This window comes from Prionailurus viverrinus, chromosome B2 (assembly GCF_022837055.1).
Source record: "Prionailurus viverrinus isolate Anna chromosome B2, UM_Priviv_1.0, whole genome shotgun sequence".
Classification (NCBI taxonomy): Eukaryota; Metazoa; Chordata; class Mammalia; order Carnivora; family Felidae; genus Prionailurus; species Prionailurus viverrinus.
In genome coordinates, this window is record NC_062565.1 from 53,495,789 (window position 1) to 53,522,734 (window position 26,946).

Genomic DNA, 26,946 nt, shown 5'->3' on the forward strand with positions numbered 1-26,946 from the left:
TGCAAATCAGTGTGATACACCACATTAGCAGAATAAAGATAAAAATCACATGATCAAGAAATGCAGAAAAAACATTTGACAAAATTCAACATCATTTCATCATCAAAACTCTCAACAAACTAGGCACAGAAGGAACTTAATAAAGATCGCATATATGAAAAACCCACAGGGAGTTGCGGCAAGATGGCGGCTTAGGAGGACGCTGGGCTCACCGCACGTCCTGCTGATCACTTAGATTCCATCTACACCTGCCTAAATAACCCAGAAAACCGCCAGAGGATTAGCAGAACGGAGTCGCCAAGCCAAACGCAGACGAGAGGCCCACGGAAGAGGGTAGGAAGGACGGCGAGGCGGTGCGCGCTCCACGGACTGGCGGGAGGGAGCCGGGGCGGAGGGGCGGCTCGCCGGCCAAGCACAGCCACCGAGTCTGGCTTGCAAAAGCGGAGGGGCCGGGCGGACTGTGTTCCGACAGCAAGCGCGACTTAGCATCTGGGAGGTCATAAGTTAACAGCTCTGCTCGGAAAGCGGGAAGGCTGGAGGACAAAGGGAGGGAAAGCTGCTGAGCCCCCTGACAACAGAGCTCAGTTTGGTGGGGAACAAAGGCGCTCGCCAGCGCCATTTCCCCCGCCCATCCCCCAGCCGAAATCCCAAAGGGAACCGGTTCCTGCCAGGGAACTTGCTCGCTCCGCGCAAACACCCAACTCTGCGCTTCGGCAGAGCCAAACCTCCGGCAGCGGATCTGACTCCCTCCCGCTGCCACAGGGCCCCTCCTGAAGTGGATCACCTAAGGAGAAGCGATCTAAGCCTGCCCCTCCTGCCCCCGAGCACCTTGCCTACCCACCCCAGCTAATACGCCAGATCCCCAGCATCACAAGCCTGGCACGGTGCAAGTAGCCCAGACGAGCCACTCCACCCCACAGTGAATCCCGCCCCTAGGAGAGGGGAAGAGAAGGCACACACCAGTCTGACTGTGGCCCCAGCGGTGGGCTGGGGGCAGACATCAGGTCTGACTGCGGCCCCGCCCACCAACGCCAGTTATACACCACAGCACAGGGGAAGTGCCCTGCAGGTCCTCACCACGCCAGGGACTATCCAAAATGACCAAGCGAAGAACTCCCCTCAGAAGAATCTCCAGGAAATAACAACAGCTAATGAGCTGATCAAAAAGGATTTAAATAATATAACAGAAAGTGAATTTAGAATAATAGTCATAAAATTAATCGCTGGGTTTGAAAACAGTATACAGGACAGCAGAGAATCTCTTGCTACAGAGATCAAGGGATTAAGGAACAGTCACGAGGAGCTGAAAAACACTTTAAACGAAATGCATAACAAAATGGAAACCACCACAGCTCGGCTTGAAGAGGCAGAGGAGAGAATAGGTGAACTAGAAGATAAAGTTATGGAAAAAGAGGAAGCTGAGAAAAAGAGAGATAAAAAAATCCAGGTGTATGAGGGGAAAATTAGAGAATTAAGTGATACACTAAAAAGAAATAATATACGCATAATTGGTATCCCAGAGGAGGAAGAGAGAGGGAAAGGTGCTGAAGGGGTACTTGAAGAAATAATAGCTGAGAACTTCCCTGAACTGGGGAAGGAAAAAGGCATTGAAATCCAAGAGGCACAGAGAACTCCCTTCAGACGTCACTTGAATCGATCTTCTGCACGACATATCATAGTGAAACTGGCAAAATACAAGGATAAAGAGAAAATTCTGAAAGCAGCAAGGGGTAAACGTGCCCTCACATATAAAGGGAGACCTATAAGACTCGTGACTGATCTCTCTTTTGAAACTTGGCAGGCCAGAAAGAATTGGCACAAGATTTTCAGGGTGCTAGACAGAAAAAATATGCAGCCGAGAATCCTTTATCCAGCAAGTCTGTCATTTAGAATAGAAGGAGAGATAAAGGTCTTCCCAAACAAACAAAAACTGAAGGAATTTGTCACCACTAAACCAGCCCTACAAGAGATCCTAAGGGGGACCCTGTGAGACAAAGTCCCAGAGACATCACTATAAGCATAAAACATACAGACATCACAATGACTCTAAACCCGTATCTTTCTATAATAACACTGAATGTAAATGGATTAAATGCGCCAACCAAAAGACATAGGGTATCAGAATGGATAAAAAAACAAGACCCATCTATTTGCTGTCTACAAGAGACTCATTTTAGACCTGAGGACACCTTTAGATTGAGAGTGAGGGGATGGAGAACTATTTATCATGCGACTGGAAGCCAAAAGAAAGCTGGAGTAGCCATACTTATATCAGACAAACTAGACTTTAAATTAAAGGCTGTAACAAGAGATGAAGAAGGACATTATATAATAGTTACAGGGTCTATCCATCAGGAAGAGCTAACAATTATAAATGTCTATGCGCCGAATACCGGAGCCCCCAAATATATAAAACAATTACTCATAAACATAAGCAACCTTATTGATAAGAATGTGGTCATTGCAGGGGACTTTAATACACCACTTACAGAAATGGATAGATCATCTAGACACACGGTCAATAAAGAAACAAGGGCCCTGAATGAGACATTGGATCAGATGGACTTGACAGATATATTTAGAACTCTGCATCCCAAAGCAACAGAATATACTCTCTTCTCGAGTGCACATGGAACATTCTCCAAGATAGATCATATACTGGGTCACAAAACAGCCCTTCATAAGTTTACAAGAATTGAAATTATACCATGCTTACTTTCAGACCACAATGCTATGAAGCTTGAAATCAACCACAGAAAAAAGTCTGGAAAACCTCCAAAAGCATGGAGGTTAAAGAACACCCTGCTAACGAATGAGTGGGTCGACCAGGCAATTAGAGAAGAAATTTAAAAATATATGGAAACAAACGAAAATGAAAATACAACAATCCAAACGCTTTGGGACGCAGCAAAGGCAGTCCTGAGAGGAAAATACATTGCAATCCAGGCCTATCTCAAGAAACAAGAAAAATCCCAAATACAAAATCTAACAGCACACCTAAAGGAACTAGAAGCAGAACAGCAAAGGCAGCCTAAGCCCAGCAGAAGAAGAGAAATAATAAAGATCAGAGCAGAAATAAACAATATAGAAACCAAAAAAACTGTAGAGCAGATCAACGAAACCAAGAGTTGGTTTTTTGAAAAAATAAACAAAATTGACAAACCTCTAGCCAGGCTTCTCAAAAAGAAAAGGGAGATGACCCAAATAGATAAAATCATGAATGAAAATGGAACTATTACAACCAATCCCTCAGAGATACAAACAATTATCAGGGAATACTATGAAAACTTATATGCCAACAAATTGGACAACTTGGAAGAAATGGACAAATTCCTGAACACCCACACACTTCCAAAACTCAATCAGGAGGAAATAGAAAGCTTGAACAGACCCATAACCAGCGAAGAAATTGAATCGGTTATCAAAAATCTCCCAACAAATAAGAGTCCAGGACCAGATGGCTTCCCAGGGGAGTTCTACCAGACGTTTAAAGCAGAGATAATACCTATCCTTCTCAAGCTATTCCAAGAAATAGAAAGGGAAGGAAAACTTCCAGACTCATTCTATGAAGCCAGTATTACTTTGATTCCTAAACCAGACAGAGACCCAGTAAAAAAAGAGAACTACAGGCCAATATCCCTGATGAATATGGATGCAAAAATTCTCAATAAGATACTAGCAAATCGAATTCAACGGCATATAAAAAGAATTATTCACCATGATCAAGTGGGATTCATTCCTGGGATGCAGGGCTGGTTCAACATTCGCAAATCAATCAACGTGATACATCACATTAACAAAAAAAGAGAGAAGAACCATATGATCCTGTCAATCGATGCAGAAAAGGCCTTCGACAAAATCCAGCACCCTTTCTTAATAAAAACCCTTGAGAAAGTCGGGATAGAAGGAACATACTTAAAGATCATAAAAGCCATTTATGAAAAGCCCACAGCTAACATCATCCTCAACGGGGAAAAACTGAAAGCTTTTTCCCTGAGATCAGGAACACGACAGGGATGCCCACTCTCACTGCTGCTGTTTAACATAGTGCTGGAAGTTCTAGCATCAGCAATCAGACAACAAAAGGAAATCAAAGGCATCAAAATTGGCAAAGATGAAGTCAAGCTTTCGCTTTTTGCAGATGACATGATATTATACATGAAAAATCCGATAGACTCCACCAAAAGTCTGCTAGAACTGATACAGGAATTCAGCAAAGTTGCAGGATACAAAATCAATGTACAGAAATCAGTTGCATTCTTATACACTAACAATGAAGCAACAGAAAGACAAATAAAGAAACTGATCCCATTCACAATTGCACCAAGAAGCATAAAATACCTAGGAATAAATCTAACCAAAGATGTAAAGGATCTGTATGCTGAAAACTATAGAAAGCTTATGAAGGTAATTGAAGAAGATTTAAAGAAATGGAAAGACATTCCCTGCTCATGGATTGGAAAAATAAATATTGTCAAAATGTCAATACTACCCAAAGCTATCTACACATTCAATGCAATCCCAATCAAAATTGCACCAGCATTCTTCTCGAAACTAGAACAAGCAATCCTAAAATTCATATGGAACCACAAAAGGCCCCGAATAGCCAAAGGAATTTTGAAGAAGACCAAAGCAGGAGGCATCACAATCCCAGACTTTAGCCTCTACTACAAAGCTGTCATCATCAAGACAGCATGGTATTGGCACCAAAACAGACACATAGACCAATGGAATAGAATAGAAACCCCAGAACTAGACCCACAAACGTATGGCCAACTCATCTTGACTAAGCAGGAAAGAACATCCAATGGAAAAAAGACAGCCTCTTTAACAAATGGTGCTGGGAGAACTGGACAGCAACATGCAGAAGGTTGAAACTAGACCACTTTCTCACACCATTCACAAAAATAAACTCAAAATGGATAAAGGACCTAAATGTGAGACAGGAAACCATCAAAACCTTAGAGGAGAAAGCAGGAAAAGACCTCTCTGACCTCAGCCGTAGCAATCTCTTACTCCACACATCCCCAAAGGCAAGGGAATTAAAAGCAAAAGTGAATTACTGGGACCTTATGAAGATAAAAAGCTTCTGCACAGCAAAGGAAACAACCAACAAAACTAAAAGGCAACCAACGGAATGGGAAAAGATATTCGCAAATGACATATCGGACAAAGGGCTAGTATCCAAAATCTATAAAGAGCTCACCAAACTCCACACCCAAAAAACAAATAACCCAGTGAAGAAATGGGCAGAAAACATGAATAGACACTTCTCTAAAGAAGACATCCGGATGGCCAACAGGCACATGAAAAGATGTTCGGCGTCGCTCCTTATCAGGGAAATACAAATCAAAACCACACTCAGGTATCACCTCACGCCAGTCAGAGTGGCCAAAATGAACAAATCAGGAGACTATAGATTCTGGAGAGGATGTGGAGAAACGGGAACCCTCTTGCACTGTTGGTGGGAATGCAAATTGGTGCAGCCACTCTGGAAAGCAGTGTGGAGGTTCCTCAGAAAATTAAAAATAGACCTACCCTATGACCCAGCAATAGCACTGCTAGGAATTTATCCAAGGGATACAGGAGCACTGATGCATAGGGCCACTTGTACCCCAATGTTCATAGCAGCACTCTCAACAATAGCCAAATTATGGAAAGAGCCTAAATGTCCATCAACTGATGAATGGATAAAGAAATTGTGGTATATATACACAATGGAATATTACGTGGCAATGAGAAACAATGAAATATGGCCTTTTGTAGCAACGTGGATGGAACTGGAGAGTGTAATGCTAAGTGAAATAAGCCATACAGAGAAAGACAGATACCATATGGTTTCACTCTTATGTGGATCCTGAGAAACTTAACAGGAACCCATGGGGGAGGGGAAGGAAAAAAAAAAAAAAAAGAGGGTAGAATGGGAGAGAGCCAAAGCATAAGAGACTGTTAAAAACTGAGAACAAACTGAGGGTTGATGGGGGGTGGGAGGGAGGAGAGGGTGGGTGATGGGTATTGAGGAGGACACCTTTTGGGATGAGCACTGGGTGTTGTATGGAAACCAATTTGTCAATAAATTTCAGAAAAAAAAAAAAAAAAGAAAAACCCACAGTGAACATCGTATTTAATGATGAAAAACTGAAAGCTTTTCCTTTATGATCAGGAACAACACAAAGATGCACACTCTTACCACTTCTTTTCAACATAGTACTAGAAGTACTAGTTAGGGAAATTAGGCAAGAAAAAGAAAGAAAAAACATCAAAATTGGAAAAAGAAGTAAAACTGTCTCTGTTTATAGATGACATAATCCCATATATAGGAAAACCTAAAGACTCCACAAAAACTGTTCAAACTGATAAATTCAATAAGGTTGCAGCATACAAAATCAACATATAAAACTCAATTGCATTTTTATACACTAACAGCAAACTATACAAAAAGAAAATTAAGAAAACATCATATTTATAACAGCATGAAAATAATAAAATACTTTGAAATAAACTAAACCAAAAAGGAGAAAGACTTATACACTAAAAACTATAAAACATTAATGAAAGAAATTAAGGAATAAACAAATAAATGAAAGTCATCTCTAGTTCATGGACTGGAATATTTTTTATTGTTAAAACATCCATTACCACAAATGACCTACAGATTCAGTTCAATCCCTATCAAAATCCCAATGGAAATTTTTATATAAATAGAAAAAAGAATCCTAAAATGTGTATGTTCAATCCAGGAAACAAAAGCATAGGCAACAAAAGCAAAATTAGTCAAGTGGGATTACATCAAACCAAAAAGCTTCTGCACAAACAAGAAAGTCATCAACAAAATGAAAAGGCAACCCAAAGAATGGGAGTAAACATTTGCAAACCATATATCTGATAAAGGATTAATGTCCAAAATACAGAAGGAACTCCTACAACTCAACAGCGGTAATAACACCCCTATTTAAACATGGGCAAAGGAACTGAAAGGTCATTTCTGTAAAACAACATACAAATGACCAAGTATATGTAAAAGTGCTCAACATCACTAATCAACGGAATGGAAATAAGGGTATCAAAGACATATCTGCAATGCCATGTCCATTGCAGCATTATTCACAATAATCAAGACATTAAGTAACTTAAATGTGCACTAGTTGAATGAATAAAGAAACTGTGATATCTAGATAGATACAGATAAGATATACAGACACAAACATAGAAATATGGTTCATCCTCAAAAAAAGAAGGAAATCTTGTCATTTGTTACAACATGGATGAACCCAGAAGACAATGCTAAGCAAAAGCCAGACACATAGTGACAAATACTATATTATCCCACTTATATGGAGAATCCCAAACAAACTCATAGAAGCAGAAAATAGAATGGTGGTTTCCCAGAGATGGAGAGAGGGAGAGAGAGAGAAGACTGGTCAAAGGGTACAAAGTTTCAATTATACAAAATGAGTAAGTCCTAGATATCTACTGTACAGCTTAATGCCCAGAGTTAACAATGCTGTATTGTAAACTTTGAAATTAGCTAACAAGGTAGACCCTATATTAAGTGTTGTCATCACAAAAATAATAATAATAAATAGGGAGGAAATTTTTGGAGGTGACATATGTTTATGGCATTGACTGTGGTGATGGTTTCATGATTATATACTTATCTACAAACTCACCAAGTGGTATATATGAAATATGTACAGTTTTTGCATCTCAATCATACCTCAATAAAGTTTTTTTTTTTTTAGGCTCCAAAAGGGATCTTCATGCAAAGCTCCAATCAAAAAATGTAGAAAGAAACTAATTCCTTATTGAATACATTCTCTGACAGGTACTATGCTGGGTGCTCTATCTTTCTCAGTTCCTATACCATACCAATCTATGTAAGTAATATTTATCCCGTATTTTAAATGGAGAAAACTGAAGGTCAAAAAATTTGCCAAAAGACATACAGTTGATTAGAAAATGTCACTGAGGGGTAGAAATCCAATTCAGTTCTATTCTCCAGACTTAACTACCCCAAAAAACCATAATCTCATTTCTTGTGGCACATGGGCTTTTGATAACAGAAGACAAAGGAAAATTAAATTAGATGAATGCAAAATTTGAAGTTAAAGAGAAAAATCTGTGTTCTTTAATAGAGACTAGATTATACACTCCACAAAAATAAGGGCTGATATAGTTATGTTCCCTTCTGTACATATAGAACCTAATAAACATCAATAAATATCTGCTTAATTAACAAATGGGAAATAAAATACAGAATCACTGAAATATAATTAACAACACATGACTGAGCTCTTAAAACTAAGCCCCAGGGGCATCTGGGTGGCTCAGTTGATTAAGTGTCTGACTTCACCTCAGGTCATGATCTCATTATTTGTGAGTCTGAGACTCCTGTCGGGCTCTGTGCTGACAGCTCAGAGCTTGGAGCTGCTTCAGATTCTGTGTCTCCCTCTCTTTCTGTCCCTCCCATGCTCATGCTCGGTCTCTGTCTTTCAAAAATAAATAAATGTTAAGAAAATAAATTTAAAAAATGAGCCCCAATATTTTACATTCAGGAAGCACTATTTATAATCTTTAAGAATCATGGATATTTGGGTAACTTACATAATACTGAGGCAAATAAATGAACAGTTTGTCCAAAGGAAAAGAAAACAATGGTGGACAAAGAAAATATGGACTGGATTTCTGAGCAAGTTTGGCCTCATGATTAGGAAACCTGATGACATCTCTAAATCCAATGCTTGACCAAGCAGCCTCATTGGTTGATGGATTACACAAATCCTCTCCTTAAGTACTCAAGAAACTCATAGCAGAACAATGATGTGGGCTGTTAGCATATTCCAGACACATGGACTTAAATATATATACATGACTGGTATCTTTTCATTTAACAAGCTATAGCACAGAAAGCCCATTCCTATTTGATAATTAACCAATCAACCATTTATGTAACAGTAAGACGGTGCTAACCCACCATCGTGTTTTTCAGAGCCATTGACTTTTTCAGGGTTGGTGAAGGACTGACTTCCCAGTACCTCTTGCTTTATTTCTCCCATACTGACACCACAGAATTGATAAAGTTGTTAAGGTTAAGGATGAAGTCTTCCTACCTCCCACCCAAAACTTCAATCCTTTGGGAGCTAAGAGCTATGTACCTCTGCCTCTAACCCACCAAACAAATTCAGTTTCAATGGCTTATCAAAGAAGTTCAACTTTCAAATATCCAAGGATTTTATTTCTAAGACATAAGAATTCACAACAGACTCCAAAGAAACTTACTTCATTTTTCAATTACAGTAAAACAACTTTTAGCTCATTACTTTATACCAATGTCATAATGTAAAAAGTTAAATGTCAGTACATTTTTCAAATGTTCACTCACAAGTTACAGAATTCTTTTTTTAATGTAAATACCTTGTAACCAGGACTACCCATTAGTCCATCCTTTCCATGTCTTCCTGGTTCTCCCTAAAAAATAAATACATGTAGTTTAATATATTTTTGCACTAATTTTTATTTCTAAAGAAAGAGAGTATAAGATAATTTTTAAGTAAAATTCTCAAGAACTTTTTCTGTCAAACTCACAGCACGTCCAGGAAGGCCAGGAAAACCAGCATTTCCCTTTTCACCTTTTGCACCCTGTATTAAAAATAAATACTTAAAAAGAAAAAAACAATCCATGCAAAACTTTTATTTTTATTTTTTTGTTCTTATTACTCAGAAAAGCTTCATTTTGTTTGTTTGTTTAGCTTTCTGACTCTGTGCTTGTGCCTTCAACACTTCCTCAAAGATTTTCTGCTCCTCAATAAAGAAAGCAGGCTTGACTTTGGCATGGGCACATTTAGCACACATGGAACCACCATGGGCCCTTCTAACATGTTTTTTTCATTTGAGGCAAATTCATAAGAACTTTAGGTCTCACAGCACAAACTCTGACGTTTGCCTGGGCACACACACGCAGATGTTGGTGCTTTCCCAACTTTGGTGGTAGTAAGGTAAACAATCCTATTACCAGGCATTCTGGACAGCCTCATTTTGCTAGAGGCTGTATTGTAGAATAGCCTATGACGGCAGTTGGACCGCTGTGAATGTCTCTAGACACCATCCTCAGAGGAGGTACAACAATGATTTTTAAATTGCAACTCAAACTTAAGTTAAAAAGTGAGTAAGTGAAACTCTTTATGTAATGACAGAATTCATGGAACTATAGCTTGTGTTGGCTCTATGACTTTTGGCAAAGCATTATTTTACCAGGCCAGTGGACACAACATAAAGACATCAAAATTACGGTGAATGCAGGATTATTATAAGCATCTAAATACAGAAACCACATCTCGCAAAATTAAAAAGCAGTGTATCTTAAACACAATATGAAGAGAATATAATCTGCCTTCAATGTGAAGAAATCAGAAGGCCCATAACATTGATTCTCCAGGGACATGCTGTTACTACTTCTCCCAAGGAATCGTTCTCCATAAATACTTTAAAAATTCAGAATAATCAATAACACAGTGTACACCTAAACCAGTTATTTTTAGGGTTTTTCATTATTCTAAATAAATCTCCTGAGAAAGATGAACAAAGCTAATTGCTGAAATGGTGGCTGGGAAAGAAATTCAAGTTTTGCATTTCCATGACATTCAAAGTTCCATATAGATACTTTGTTTTACAATCCATACTTCCCTTTTTGCCATAAAATCCAGTTGATCCTTTATCTCCTTTGGGGCCCATTTCACCCTAAAAGGCAAAATATAAATATTGGGTTTTGTTTTTTATTAAATTTTTAATTTTAATTCCAGTATTTGTTATGTCCCTTTTTATGTGATTTAACCAAGTGATTCTTCTGTGGGTACTTGAAGAAAATGTATATTCTATTTTTCTTTGATTGAAAGTGGTTTTATATATATCTTTTCAAACCATGTAATTTGAAGTATCCTTCTAGTAAAAAATGTTCTTGTTGGAAGAAAAATAACTTTAACTGAGGGTCCTCATTTAAAATAAAGTATATCAGACGGCAAGTTGGCCAGAGGCGGGGGCGGATGAGCGAAACAAGTGAAGGGGATTAAGAGTACACTTATTATGATGAACACTGAGTAGTATATTGCATTGCTGAATCACTATATCATACACCTTAAACTAATATAACACGGTATGTTAACTAACTGGAATTAAAATAGTGAATTTTTTAAAAGTATGAAAACGTCCCTTACAGATTAAAGAAAAAAAGCAACACCAATTATAAACAAGGTTTAATATGTCAACATAATATAAAATAATTTAAAGTTTACAAAAGCCCTATGTTTAAGGCTTTATTAAAAAAAAACAAGGAAAAACAAGGACAGATGGTACCAAAATAGCACCTACAGTTCAGGGCTTATAATTAAAAGAATTTCCATAGAGGGGTGCTGGGGTGGCTCAGTCGGTTAAGCTTCCACCTCTTGGTTTTGGCTCAAGTCATGATCTCACGGTTCGGTTCATGGGTTCGAGTCCCACATCCGGCTCTGCACAGACCCTGCTTGGAGTTCTCTTGCTCTCTACCCCTCCACCCCCCACACCCGTCTCGCGCACACGCTCTCTCTCTCCCTCTCTCAAAAATAAACAAACTTAAAAAAATTTCCATATGGTAAACTTTACTCATCAATGTTTAAATACCATAAAATTTGTGTCTGGAAATTGTAAAGAAAATTTGTAAAAGCTTTCTGTACACTATGATAGTAACCCATTTATTTTAATATACTTTCATTTACACATAAGGATTTATTTATAACACACTTGTAGCATAAGTAACTTTAAATTCAAAATAAAATATGATGTGGTGACTATTAAGACTAGATTTTTTCAACCTTTAATCCTGGCATTCCATGAAGCCCAGGAAAACCAGGAAGTCCACGGTCACCCTGAAAATAAAAGTAAAATTAATGAAAGGAAATACATCAGCCTAAAAAATGTCATCATACATTCTTTAACTTCACCCTGGTCAAAGTCTACTGGAAGAAAAAATCTTCCATACGCATACATACATACGTTAAAACCATATGTCTATGAAAGATCAATCCTCATTTATCAAAGTTTCCTTTATGATCAAATAAGGAAAGTATTTTGAGACTAGGTGAACTTGCTCCGTTCTGTGGAAAATGCTGTTGGTATTTTGATAGGGATTGCACTGAATCTGTTGATTGTTTTGGGTAGTGTGGGAATCTGAACATTAATTCTTCTAATTCTTGAGTATAAAATATCTTTCCATTTGTGTCATTTTCAATTTCTTTCATCAAGTGTTTCATAGTTTTCAGAGAAAAGGTCTTTCACCTCCTTGGTTAAATCAAAAAGCATGGAGACAAATGAAAATGTAAACATGATGTTCCAAAATTTGGGGGAAACAGCCAAAATCTATTAGAAGTAATACATGAATTCACTAAAGTTGCAGGATACAAAATTAATACCCAGAAATCAGTAGCATTTCTACACACTAATAATGAAACAGCAGGGAGAAAAATTAAGAATCTCATTCTCAATTGCACCCAAAAAACTGAAATACCTAGGTATAAATGTAACCAAGGAAGTAAAAAACCTATACTCTGAAAACTATAATTCAATTTAATCCCTATCAAAATACCATCAGAACTTTTTATAGAACTAGAAAAAAATAATTCTAAAATTTGCATGGAACCACAAAAGATCCCAAATAGTCAAAGAAATCTTGACAAAGAACAAAGCTGGAGGTATCATAATTCCAAATTTAAAGATCCCCTGCAAAGCTGCAGTAATCAAAACAGTATGGTACTGGCACAAAAACAAACACATAGATCAATACAACAGAATAGAGAGTCCAGAAATAAACCCACACTTACATGGTCAATTAATCTGTAACAAAGGAAGTAAGACTATACAACAGGGAAAAGACAGTTTGTTCAATTGATGGTGAAAACTGGTCAGTTACATGCAAAAGGATGAAAGTGGAACACTTTCTAACACCATACACAAAAATCAACTCAAAGGGACTTAAGACCTAAATGTGAGACCCAAAACCATAAAAATCCTAGAAGACAACAGGGCAGTATTTTCTCTCATATTGGCCATCACAACATTTTTCTGGATATGTCTGCTAAAGCAAAGGAAATGAAAGCAAAAATTAACTTTTGGGACTATATCAAAATAAACAGCTTTTGCACAGCAAAGGAGATTATCAATAGATCAAGAAGACAACCTACTGAATGGGAGAAGACATTTGTAAATGATATATCCAATAAGGGTTTAATATTTTTAAAATGTAAAGAATTTGGGGCAGATGGGTGGCTTCGTCAGTTAAGCATCCGACTTCGGCTCAGGTCATGATCTCACGGGTTTGTGAGTTTGAGCCCTGAGTCAGGCTCTGAGCTGTCAGCACAGAGCCTGGAGCGTGTTTCGGATTCTGTGTCTCCCTCTCTCTCTGCTCCTCCCCTGCTTGCACTCCGCCTCTCTCTCTCTCCCTCTCTCTCTCTCTCAAAAATAAATAAACATTAAAAAAAAAAAGATCACTCCATTGAATACACCCTCGACACGTTGTGTATGGTGTTAGAAAGTGTTCCAGTTTCATCCTTTTGCATGTAACTGACCAGTTTTCACCATCAATTGAACAAACTGTCTTTTCCCTGTTGTATAGCCTTTCTTCCTTTGTTATAGATTAATTGACCATGTAAGTGTGGGTTTATTTCTGGACTATTTTGTTGTATTGATCTATGTGTTTGTTTTTGTGCCAGTACCATACCTGCTTTGGATTCTGTCTCCCTTGCTCTCTGCCCCTCTCCCACTCATGTTTTGTCTGTCTCTCCCAAAAATAAATTAACATTAAAAAATATTTAAAAATAAAATAAAATATAAAGAACTTCTACAACCCAACACCAAAAAAACAATCTGATTTTAAAATGGGCAGAGGACCTGAACAGACATTTTTCAAAAGAAGACATACAAAGGGCCAACAGACACATAAAAAGGCACTCAATGTCAGTCATCATCCAAAAAATGCAAATCAAAACCACAACGAGGTATCACCTCACACCTGTCAAAATGGCTAAAATCAAAAAGAAGTAACAAGTATTGACAAAGATGTAGTGAAAAAGAAAACTGGTGCACCCACTGTGGAAAACGGTATGGAGTTTCCTCAAAAATTAAAAATAGAAATACTATATAATCCAAATGCCACTACTAGGTATTTCCACAAAAAATTCCAAAGCACTAATTCAAAGATATATGGCTTCCTACGTTTACTGCAGCATTATTTACAATAGCTAATATATGGAAGCAGCCCAAGTGTCCACTGATAAATGAATAAAGAAATGTGATATGTATATATACTTGCATATATAATGGAATATTATGCAGATGTAAGAAAAATGCTATTTGGACCTTTCAGTAATATGGATGGACCTAGAGGGTGTTATGCTAAGTGAAATAAGTCAAACTGAGAAAGACAAATACCATATGTGGAATCTAAATCCAAAACAAATGAATAAACAAACAAAAAGCAGAATGAGATCTATAAATACAGAGAACAAACTGATAGTTGCCAGAAGGAACGGCAGTGGAGGGAGGGTCAAAATGGGTGAAGGGGAGTAGGAGATACAGGTTTCCAGTTATATAATGAATAAGTCAAGCAAATAAAAAGCACTGTATGGGGAATAGAGTCGATGAGATTGTAATAACATTGCAGTATGGCAGATGGTAGCCACCTTTGTGGGGAGTGCAATATAACATAAAGAGACACTGAATCACTATACTGTACGCCAGAAACTAATGCAATGTTGTGTGTCAGCTGCACTTAAATAAAAAAAAAATTTTTTTTTGAAACTTAAATCTTAATTTTTAAGAAAATTATTTATTCACATATTTTAAAGAGTAAATTTTAAAGAGTTATTAGAGTGTTTTAAAACCCTCCCAAGGCCGCTCTTTTTTTATTCTAAGCTTCCGTATCTCTATGAGCTCAAATCACGTAGTCACACTGCTACCATAGTTTCAGTTTCTAGGCTTATCTACTGACCTTCCTCTGTGAAAGAAGAGAATCAGCCTCTCATACCATCCAACATCCTCTCCCCATCTCCACTTGTAAGAAGCAGAGATCCCCTTAACTTTCTATTAAAGCTTTGGTTAAATCAATAGTCAGTGTTTCTTATATTAAGATTCACAACTAAGCCATCAATATGTTGATTGCTTGCCTTTTCCTGACCAAATGTTTGTTTTACCTACAGTTAACAATAACCTGTTTTGGTAAGGGGGGAGGGGGTACACTAGTTTCCTATAAACTTTTTGTAATATTGAACTCCAATCTATCTCCAATTGTCAAGATCACTTCAAAACAGAATCACATACATTGCAAATTTGATATTCTTTGTCCTTCCTACAGCCTTCTCATTTGTTTCAATATACATTTGCTGTTCTATCTGTATTTATTCCCTTGTTAGGGGAATACATCATCCAATCGCTTCCTCAAAAGGAATTTATGGGAGACAATCTTTTGAAACCTTAAATTTCTGAAAATAACTTTATCATATTCACTTAAGTAATTAATTAATTCACATATAAAAGTATGGTTTAGATTTTTCTTTCAGACGTCTGTAGGCCCTGCTCCATTCTCTTTTTGACATCAGTGTCACCAGTGAGATGTTTGAAGCCTTTCTGATTCTGATCATTTGTATATGGCATGTTTTTGGGGGGTGGTTGCAGTGTTTTCCCTCTTGGAATGCTTGTAGGATCTTCCTTTTGGTTAGGGTGTATTACAGTGTAAAACTGTATAATACTAAGCATGGATGTGGTCTATAATCATCCTTTGGAAGGATCCATAAGCACTATGGAAGACTTTTCATCCATAATGACCCCATGCTTACACAGGTGGACTCAGACCACACACCCAACTCCATCCACATTTCACATTAACAACCTTCCCTCGGCTACCTCTAAGCATACTGTGTTAGAAGGCCCTCAGCAAGACAGAGACAAGAAAGAGGCCTGCAGACCGTGGGAATGGGCTTGGGGTGGTCTGTACAAGGAGTGCCAGGACCAAGGATCTGGAATGTGGTGTACAAGTGGATCATGTGCTACAGGACTGTCTCTGTGTTGGCCCTGAAGACACAGTGTTTCCTATCAAGGAGCTCCGCTGAAGCAGGATCTATCAGGAGTTCTGCATCTCTGAGAGCATTAATGACCGTTTTTCCAAGTCTTCTTCACATGTCTTCTGTCAGTTTCTTTTTAGACTTTTTGGTATCTTTAATTTTCCTAAGATATTTTCTGGTTCCTGGTGGTCAGTTCACCTGGAAGCTGATGATAAGCTCTCACTGAGTACTGTTCATTGAGATTCTCTATACATGGTGTGGTTAGGTCATTTCACTAAACAGCTCTGGGTATCAGCGGATTCCCCATAGAAAGATCTTCTTTGCCTATAGTTTTGTACATCTCCACCTTTTCTTTCCAGTCTAGAAACCCTCAGTCTTATCCTCCCCAGATAATAAACTTTCAAGTCCTACCACAGAAGGGAAATTCACTTAACTACACAGAGGTGAGGAAGGGATAGCAGGATCTCACTGTTCTTAAAGGAATATTCAACCATGTTTTCATTTTTAGCTCTACCTTCAATCCACCTCTATTTTCAAGAATACTTTGTATTACCATTTCCTAAGCTTTTGGGGTACCTGTGTGCATGTGTGCACATGTATGTGTGTGCACACAAACAGGATTCTCTCTCAAATGAATCGTATCTCTTTCTATTTTAAGATTGAGCTTCCTTGGGTCTTCGTGGGAGTTTAAGAAATAGAGAAAATGTGTATGTTCTACCCTTCATCTTCATCAAGAAGCCCTAGTGACTTACTGATACTTCAATAGTAATATCCAGAGCACCTTGCCCTGTAGGAGATAGGTTCACAACAGTCCACTGTTACAGGAAACAGCAGGACACACACAAAAGAAGGAAGATACAAGTTGAAAAAGTACGTACATGGTATCATTTCCAATTATTCCCATTATTCCCATTCCAATTATTCCCATGGACACTTTCCACCAGGAGGCTTTAAACCTCCTGGACAGGGTTGCTATGACCTCTTGTGTAGGGCCCCAATATTCATTCAGACTTATCCTGTTTTATTCTGAACCAATTGCATTCCTTATCCACGCTGGTTAATTGCAGGAAAATCTGGGAATGTACTTATCTGTCTAGACTAATACAATATTGGCCTTAATTAAAAAAAAAGCAGCCTTAATTTTAACAACAGATCTATTTCCACAGAAATATTCCTTTATTTTCCATCAGTGAAAGAATGAGAGCCATTATAAAATAAATTTTTACATAGAAGGAGCCAGGGCTGAAAGTCCAGGAATTCCCTTATCGTCTCCCATAATAATTGATGGAAAATAAAAAATAAAAGTTACATTATATTTCAGATCCATCTGTATTACATTTGGATCCTTTACTTTATAAGTGTATCTGATACAAAAAGTATACTAGCTAATGGTTATATCCAAAAATCTATTCGCCTTATACTACCAAGAGAAGATTTTTATCTGGGCACACAGCTTCCTAACCAGTGACTATATTTCCTAGTCTTCTTTGCAGTTAGGAATGACCACATAACTAAGTTCTTGCTAGCAGAATGTGTGGGGGACTATGACATGCAACTTCCACATAATTGATTAAAAATAAAGTTGTTGTTATGACTTCTCTTTCTCCCTTCCCATCAGATTACAATGCAGGTAAGACAGTGACCAGTGATACAGCCTTGACTGTGTAGAAGAGAACAACATTCTCAAGGAGACTAGACCAATAAGAAGGAAAAACTTGAGTCCTTGAATAAGTACATAAACTGACTACATGAGAAAAATAAACTTCTTTCTCATTTACATCACTGCATTTCAGGGTCTGTTTCTGGTCTAAACAGGAATATTTTTTTTTTGGCTTGTAAAGAGTGTTTTCTCATGGGTAATAGATTTACCTTGACTACTTACATTTTCCAGTAAAGATTAAAAACAATCTGAGTGTGTGTGAGAGAGAGAGACAGAGTGAGAGAGAAGATCCACTAAAAGTCCACACATTCCAGAGCTTATTAGTCCTAAAATCCAATAATTTAACCAAGAAATAAAAGAAAAAAATAAATTTAAGGGGAAACCAAGAGAAACAACAAGAAAACTGGGTATTTGGGAATTTCTTTCCCCTACCATATATATGTAGACTCCTAATTCAAGAACCAAAACTACCTTTTGGAAAAAAATTTTTTTTTTCCTTTATGCTTGGGGCAGGTAGGAGTAGTAACCGTTTCTATAGAGAGAAAAGATTAAAGACTACCTGAGCTAGCTCTTGACTGAGCTGAGACAACTCCTTGATGGTCAGGATAGACTAAGTTACACTCTTGATAAAATGGAATTTAGGGGGATAATAAATACTTGATAAAAATACAGAAGAAAGGGGGAAAATTAGGATTCCCTATTAAGACTGGACAAAGTCCCAACTAAGACTTCCATTCTCTGGTTACAGGTTATAGAAGACATATTCTTCAAACTTTAATTTACCAGAGATAACAAACAAATCTCAGATGAAATGAAAAGACCAGCAGCATTCACCAACATTTGGATGGAAAAATTGAAAATCAGGACAAAGCTACCCTCACATGTACAAGCAAGAGTTTTTAAGTAAAATAAAAAGGCAAAGCATACATGTTAACACATAGCAGTTAAGAGGGGAGAGGAGAGAGAGGAGAGAAATGTAGTGAGGCAATGGTTGAGGAATATTGACACAATCTACAAAATACTGAACACAAAGTGTTACCCATCCACACTGCAGTTAACCTCTGAACAATGCAGAGGCTGGGGGACCAACTCCCATGCGGTTGAAAATCCACACGTAAGTTCTGACTCTGAAAATTTAACTACTAATAGCCTACTGTTAACCAGGAGCCTTACAAATAACATAAACAATCGATTAATGCATATTTTGTATGCATATTATATACTGAATTCTTAAAATGAAGTAAACTAGAAAAAAGAAACCATGAAGAAAATAAGAGGAAATATGTTTATAATATTATACGATATTTACTGAAAAAGAAATCCATGTTTAAGTGCATATATGCAGTTCAAACCCATATTGTTCACCTAAGTTATACCCATGGTTTAATATAAGTGGTTGCAAAGAAGTGGTAAAGTTAAGCCAAAACATCCACAATGGGCACGTAATGCAAAAGACAAATAAATGCTCTTGTTTGGTCATCTGCTATTGTAATCTAAGCTAATTAATACAAAACTTGGTATAGTAGGAAAAGGAGTCTGCCAAAACAATATTAAATAATATATATGGCATTGGCTTTGAGTAATGAAAAAAATTAGTTTTTGTTTAGAAAATGGCAATTCGTTTAATATAATGGTAAATATTTGATAAAAATTTTGCAATACTTGCAAAGGTAAATAATACATCAAATTAACTTAGAGCTAGAGGCAAAGAATTAAGAAAACAGAATGTTAGTATCATGAAGTGACTGGTATTGGCTATACTTGAAAGACCCTGTAAAAGAAAGAAGCTCAGAAAAGAATCAGCCAATTTGCAAGTAGTAATGAAAAGCAATAGACCAAGTCCGAAAACATGGAGATTGTAAGATACAACTTTGTTCTCATCGCTAATAGGTAAAAATTAAAACTGGAGAGGACCTTTAAAAGAAGTTCAATTAAAATAGCCTCTGTGAAGAATCAAATCAAGGGGGTGGCCATAAACACTACTCTTAAATGCTCTGAATCAGTGAAAGTGGGTCCAATAAATTCCTTCAGGCTGGACAGAATGGCTCAAGAGAAAAAAAAAAAGCCTAAGAGTGTAATGGATGTCTGATAAATTCAAGTCATCTATCATTAATTATCAGTAGTTAATTAATTAATGCAGAGAGGGCCATGACTAAAGCAAGGACTGTGGATGCTGCTATTGGCTGGAATCAAAAGCCAAAGATAGAAAATTAGAAATATTCATCTGCTGTTGAGAGAGTTGTACTACCAAAGAAGCCCTAAACCATAAAAGACTCCACAACTGTTTGAAACTTTAAGAAAAAGAGTCACCCAGCATCACCATTTTTAATGTTTTTCTAGCCAGTTGTGACTAGCCACTGAATTTAGACAAAATACAGAACAAAGCAAGATTAAAAACTAGAAGAAAACAAATCATCGTTAGGTATGATTATACATCTAATACACCAATATACCTAATACCCTAAATCACTAATTCAGTTAATTGCTGCTTTAAAAAGGTAATATAGATGTAAAGGATCTGTATGCTGAAAACTATAGAAAGCTTATGAAGGTAATTGAAGAAGATTTAAAGAAATGGAAAGACATTCCCTGCTCATGGATTGGAAGAATAAATATTGTCAAAATGTCAATACTACCCAAAGCTATCTACACATTCAATGCAATCCCAATCAAAATTGTACCAGCATTCTTCTCGAAACTAGAACAAGCCATCCTAAAATTCATATGGAACCACAAAAGGCCCCGAATAGCCAAAGGAATTTTGAAGAAGACGACCAAAGCAGGAGGCATCACAATCCCAGACTTTAGCCTCTACTACAAAGCTGTCATCATCAAGACAGCATGGTATTGGCACCAAAACAGACACATAGACCAATGGAATAGAATAGAAACCCCAGAACTAGACCCACAAACGTATGGCCAACTCATCTTTGACAAAGCAGGAAAGAACATCCAATGGAAAAAAGACAGTCTCTTTAACAAATGGTGCTGGGAGAACTGGACAGCAACATGCAGAAGGTTGAAACTAGACCACTTTCTCACACCATTCACAAAAATAAACTCAAAATGGATAAAGGACCTGAATGTGAGACAGGAAACCATCAAAACCTTAGAGGAGAAAGCAGGAAAAGACCTCTCTGACCTCAGCCGTAGCAATCTCTTACTCGACACATCCCCAAAGGCAAGGGAATTAAAAGCAAAAGTGAATTACTGGGACCTTATAAAGATAAAAAGCTTCTGCACAGCAAAGGAAACAACCAACAAAACTAAAAGGCAACTGACAGAATGGGAAAAGATATTTGCAAATGACATATCGGACAAAGGGCTAGTATCCAAAATCTATAAAGAGCTCACCAAACTCCACACCCGAAAAACAAATAACCCAGTGAAGAAATGGGCAGAAAACATGAATAGACACTTCTCTAAAGAAGACATCCGGATGGCCAACAGGCACATGAAAAGATGTTCAGCGTCGCTCCTTATCAGGGAAATACAAATCAAAACCACACTCAGGTATCACCTCACGCCAGTCAGAGTGGCCAAAATGAACAAATCAGGAGACTATAGATGCTGGAGAGGATGTGGAGAAACGGGAACCCTCTTGCACTGTTGGTGGGAATGCAAATTGGTGCAGCCGCTCTGGAAAGCAGTGTGGAGGTTCCTCAGAAAATTAAAAATAGACCTACCCTATGACCCAGCAATAGCACTGCTAGGAATTTATCCAAGGGATACAGGAGCACTGATGCATAGGGCCACTTGTACCCCAATGTTCATAGCAGCACTCTCAACAATAGCCAAATTATGGAAAGAGCCTAAATGTCCATCAACTGATGAATGGATAAAGAAATTTTGGTTTATATACACAATGGAATACTACGTGGCAATGAGAAAAAATGAAATATGGCCTTTTGTAGCAACGTGGATGGAACTGGAGAGTGTGATGCTAAGTGAAATAAGCCATACAGAGAAAGACAGATACCATATGGTTTCACTCTTATGTGGATCCTGAGAAACTTAACAGGAACCCATGGGGGAGGGGAAGGAAAAAAAAAAAAGAGGTTAGAGTGGGAGAGAGCCAAAGCATAAGAGACTGTTAAAAACTGAGAACAAACTGAGGGTTGATGGGGGGTGGGAGGGAGGGGAGGGTGAATGATGGGTATTGAGGAGGGCACCTTTTGGGATGAGCACTGGGTGTTGTATGGAAACCAATTTGACAATAAATTTCATATATATAAAAAATAAATAAAATATGTTAAGAGGAATAAAAAATAAATAAATAAATAAATAAATAAAAAGGTAATATATAAAAAGGTTTTTATATATAAATAGTAACGAAAATGAAAGTATATTAAAGAAAAGGCTTCATTTATAATAGAAACAAAGGACAGAACAATTCTAAGATATAAACCTGAATAATGTTTAGGACCACTATGGAAAAATTCTAATATTTTATTAAGTTTCAAGATTGAAAATAAAAAATTAAATAAGTCATAATCTTAAATAGGAAAACTCAATATTTAAATTATGTCAATGATTCTGTAATTAATCTATAAATTCAAAGGAATCCTAATTAAAACATGAATAGGAATTTCTAAAATACTGAAGGAAAGATATTGAGCTTTATCTGGAAAAAATAAGCATGCAAGTATAGCCAGGAAAATTTTGATGAAGAATAATGAGGAAGTACTAGGACTGCCAATATTAAATCATATTATGAAGTGACAACAATTAAGAACAATTTGGTGTCGGAGAGGATGTAGACAGATAAATGGAACAGAATGGAAAGCCAAAAACACCAGACCCAAATGAAAATGGAAATTTAGTAATAATGATGAGTTTTCAAATAAATGGAGAAAAAAGTGATATTCCATAAATGTTGTGGCCATTGGATATCCATTTAGGAAAAGAGAGGGAAAAATATGACTGCTCATCTACCTTTACTCAAAACAACAAAATTTTAAGGATTAAAATATAAATTAACAAGGTCTAAGTATATATTCAAAATGTTATAATGTGGAATCCTTCTATATAGACACAAACATAAGGAGAGAAAAAAAATATCTCTACCTACATAAATATTTAAATTTTATGTGTGGCTGAGATTCCAAAAGCCAAGTCAAAATACATAATATAAACCAGGAAAAAATATTTTCATACAATTTATGAACTGTAATAACAATCAGCTTTTAAAAAAATCAACAGCCCAGTAGAAAGCAAAAAAAAAAAAAAAGATATGACTAAAAAGCATATTACAAAGAAGTAACAAAATGCCCATGACAAAGTACTCTACCTTAATTACTAATACAAAAATGCAAATCAGATCATTACCATTTATAACTTGTACTGATGATAATTAACCTTAATGAAATTCAGTTTGAATTTGAAGAGTTTGAAGAAAGATGGGGCACCTGGGTGGCTCAGTTCATTAAGTGTCTGACTCTTGATTTCATCTCAGGTCATGATCTCTCAGCCCCTATACATGTGAGATCCAGCCCCTATACATAAGGCTCTGCACTGACAGCACAGAGCCTGCATGGGATTCTCTCTCTCCCTCTCTCCCATGCATGTGTTTTCTCTAAATAAATAAATTGTAAAAAAGAGTGTGAGGAAACATATTTTCACACACTTGCTGGGAGGTACAAACTTACTACAAGTTAAACAGGCAATTTGTATCAAAGTTTAATTATGCATTTAATCCTTTGATCCTGTAATAAATTCCAGTTCCAGGATGTTTTCCTATGGATATTCTCAGAAAAAAAATACTGAGAAATGAGAAATATATACAAAGATGTTCATTCCAGTAGTGTTAATACATACATACACACATACACACACGCACACAAACACACACAAAAACATATTAAGAACCAGAACATCCCTAATTTAGAGATTTCTTACAGTGGATAAGTATAGCCCGTAAAATATATAGCTGTGATTAACCTTCTGCCTATAGTTTCTTTCATGAATTGTTAACTCCCCTGTAACTTATAGAGATTTTGAGTATGAAACTTTTTTCTTCTTTTTGAGAGAGAAAGAACAAGCACCAGTGGGGGAAGGGCAGAGGAAAAGGGAGAGAGAGAATCCTAAGTAGGCTTCATGCTGTCAGATCAGAGCTCTACTACTGTATCCTAAGCTGATGCTGTGCTTCTAATTAATGATAATTTGCTGAATATGCAAAATATTTTCATTTTCTAAAATACGGTAAATACTTTTGAGTCTTCCAAAAATATTCTAATAAAATAATTATTTTGAGGAGTCACAGTCCTGATTGCACCCGACCTTACAAAAGAGTAGATTCTAAGAGTATACCAAGATTTACAGTAAGATGGTTCCAATTCCACAGGTTGCTTCCAAAACTCTCATGATTCATGAACATGGCTTTGATGAGCTTGTCCATCCCATAATCTGATCTAGAATCATATCGTTTTCAAAGTCAAGATTATTTATGTGCATTGTTAAGAGAATATGAAAACTATTATTTTAAAAACCTCATTCTTCAAAAACTTCTCAGTGTATGCATGTGTTTTTAATGCATATAATGCTTCGTTCAGTAGCATAGGCATATAGTTCATAGATGTACATGGAACTACATGCCCAAAAGTCTTTTACTGCAAAGAGCTGACAACTTAAAAGTCTGATAATCTATGATCTAGAGTGAACAATCTCCCTTCACTTGAGAGAGATGGAAACAGGAGTCGTCTCTCATGGCGCAATCGGTACGATCTAATCTCTTTCATCCAGTTCCCCCGTCCACCTATCTGCATGGCTACTGACAGGCATCCAGGAATTCTCTTCACAGTGCAGGCAACAGGGTGAAAAATGAAGTCACATGGTTCAAAACTATTCTGGCTAATGCAGAAAACAACAACGATAACAACAAAAAAAACAGACTAAAATCAAGACATTTTATTTCAACCCCCTGATTCTTGAGTAACTTTAGACAAATAATTTAAGTTCTTCATTCTTCAGTCATCCCAGCTGTTAAGTAGGAATCACCTACTTCACAATTAATATAAAATCGGCATAGTACGGCTTACTCTAGTAACTTCATAGGGCTTTTTGGGAGGACTTCATGTGATAAGAAATGCATATGGATAATATCGATACAAAACATGTCTAAAAATAAAACAGAAAAAGTGTACACACAACAATGAACGCCTTCAAGCACTCAATACATCAGAAGCCTTACATATCTCGGGTTGTTCTTTGTTCTCTCCCATAAAAACAAATGGGAGGCCCAGGCACTAATGATTTACTGGAAATTGTTTAAATCTGCTAAAATGTTTCCTCTCTTTAATACAGCAATGGGCAATCCCCTTGGGTTTGGAGATCATGACTGAACTGGTCAGGCCTAGAAAAAAGGTAGGTTCGTGAGCTCCTACTACAGAGGCACTGCCATAGCTTCTTAGTGACCACAGAGTACACCCAAAGAGAAGATGAGAAATGGCATTTACAACCAACAAAATATGAAGCACTCTGTAAAAATTAAATGTAAGTTTCAAGTTTCTCAAGGGATGCCAGTAGAGAAAAACAAAATGGGACAGAAAAAGGCATTGCAGCCAACAAATGAGGCGGGGCCTGGAGTTAATGATTCTTTTTAATAAACTGAGATGCTGAATCCATTACAAAGGCTTAAAAGAAGCTGCAAGACCAGAGAACAATCAAGACGTTGTAAAAGTATCCACAGAAGTAATAAACACCTGGGCACACACAGGTCAGCACCCTATGTACACAAGAGGCACTTAACAAAACCTGACTTCAAAGCATATTTAAGGAAGGCACAATTAGTGCTGCTTTTTTGGAAGAAAAGCCTCTAAGAAAAGGATGTAGAAGGAAAATGTGGTGCCACACCATCCATAAAAAATACAAGTTTTTTCCGAAAATCCCTGGTTTTAACAATTCCAGTTTCTTCATATTCAGATGAAGTAAAGTATTTTATTAGAAAACAGAATGTGTGGGGCACCTGGGTGGCTCAGTCAGTTGAGCATCCATCTTCAGTTCAGGTCATGATCTCACAGTTTGTGAGTTCCAGCGCTGTGTCGGGCTCTGTGCTGAAGCCTGGAGCCTATTTCGGATCCTGTGTCTCCCTCTCTCTCTTCCCCTCCCCACTCATGCTCTCTCTCAAAAATAAATAAACATTAAAATTTTTTTAAATAAAGAAAAAAAAGAAAACATCATGCATATGCATGTATATCTAATATTTTTACTTTATTAACTATAACACTGATCACATAAATATATTGCTATTGATATACTTATCACAAATATGTTTATACAGTTAACAAATAAATTTATATTCATTAAGGTTTATATTTAATAATATTACAATAAATGGACTCATTAAGGAAGGAGAGGAAGGGCATAGGACTGAACTCAGTCGGCAACACTCCAACATTTAGTGAATGAATATAGAAGACAAGTCAACAGTGAAAAGGTAACCAATGAAGGCAAGAGAAAATCTAGGGAAATGTGGTATCTTAGAAGCCAAGAGAACAAATTGTTCCCAGAAGAAGGGAAAAGTCTGTTGTGTCAAATGCTGCTGGGACATACAGCAAGATAAGCAGAGATCACTGGAAAACAATGACCATTGGATTTCAAAGATGGTAGATACTAGTCTAAATACACAGCAGAAGTGTGGGGTGGAAATCCTACTAGAGTGAATTAAAGGGAGAAAGGGAAGTAAGAAAGTGCAGAGAGAATAAAGGCAAACTTTTCTAGGGTGTTTCTACTATAATGGAAAGGAGAAATGGGGTGGTAACTAAAGGAGACTATATGGTAGAGGAGGGGGTTCAGTTTGGTTGGTTTTAGATGGGTCAGCCTTTAGGCTATTGGTAAAAAATTAACTAAGAAAGAAAAAACCATGACATAGCAGAGAAGGGCTAATTAATAACACAAAGTAATGGAGAAGGATAGGATCCAGAACATAAGAGGAGGACTGGACATTATGGACAGTTCAACCATATTAACAGGAAAGAGGGCAAAATTTAGACACATACACAAGTAAGAGGGTAGACAGTCATTGACATCATCTTTATCATCACTAATTTATAGGTGTTTAATTTTGGCCAAGTACATGCATAGCCTATTTAACCTTCACAACAAAACTATGAAGAAATACAATAGCACTCACTTTCCAGATTTTGAAATCCAGGTTTAAATAGATTAAGAAGCATGGCTAGGGAGTTAAGCAGTCTTAATTCAGAC

The 26,946-nt window shown here is 37.0% G+C and overlaps 1 protein-coding gene across 4 annotated transcripts in view; it reads right to left on the minus strand.

Annotated features, from left to right (window-relative positions):
* COL21A1 (collagen type XXI alpha 1 chain) overlaps positions 1–26,946 on the minus strand; it is a 185,264-nt gene that overhangs the window by 57,919 nt on the left and 100,399 nt on the right. For all 4 annotated transcript variants that reach the window (XM_047859716.1, XM_047859712.1, XM_047859713.1 and 1 more), the window contains 4 exons: positions 11,844–11,897; positions 10,684–10,737; positions 9,586–9,639; positions 9,415–9,468 (listed from right to left, as the gene is read on the minus strand). In XM_047859716.1, the coding sequence (XP_047715672.1) occupies positions 9,415–9,468; positions 9,586–9,639; positions 10,684–10,737; positions 11,844–11,897 (216 nt within the window). The remainder of the gene's footprint in view (positions 1–9,414; positions 9,469–9,585; positions 9,640–10,683; positions 10,738–11,843; positions 11,898–26,946) is intronic.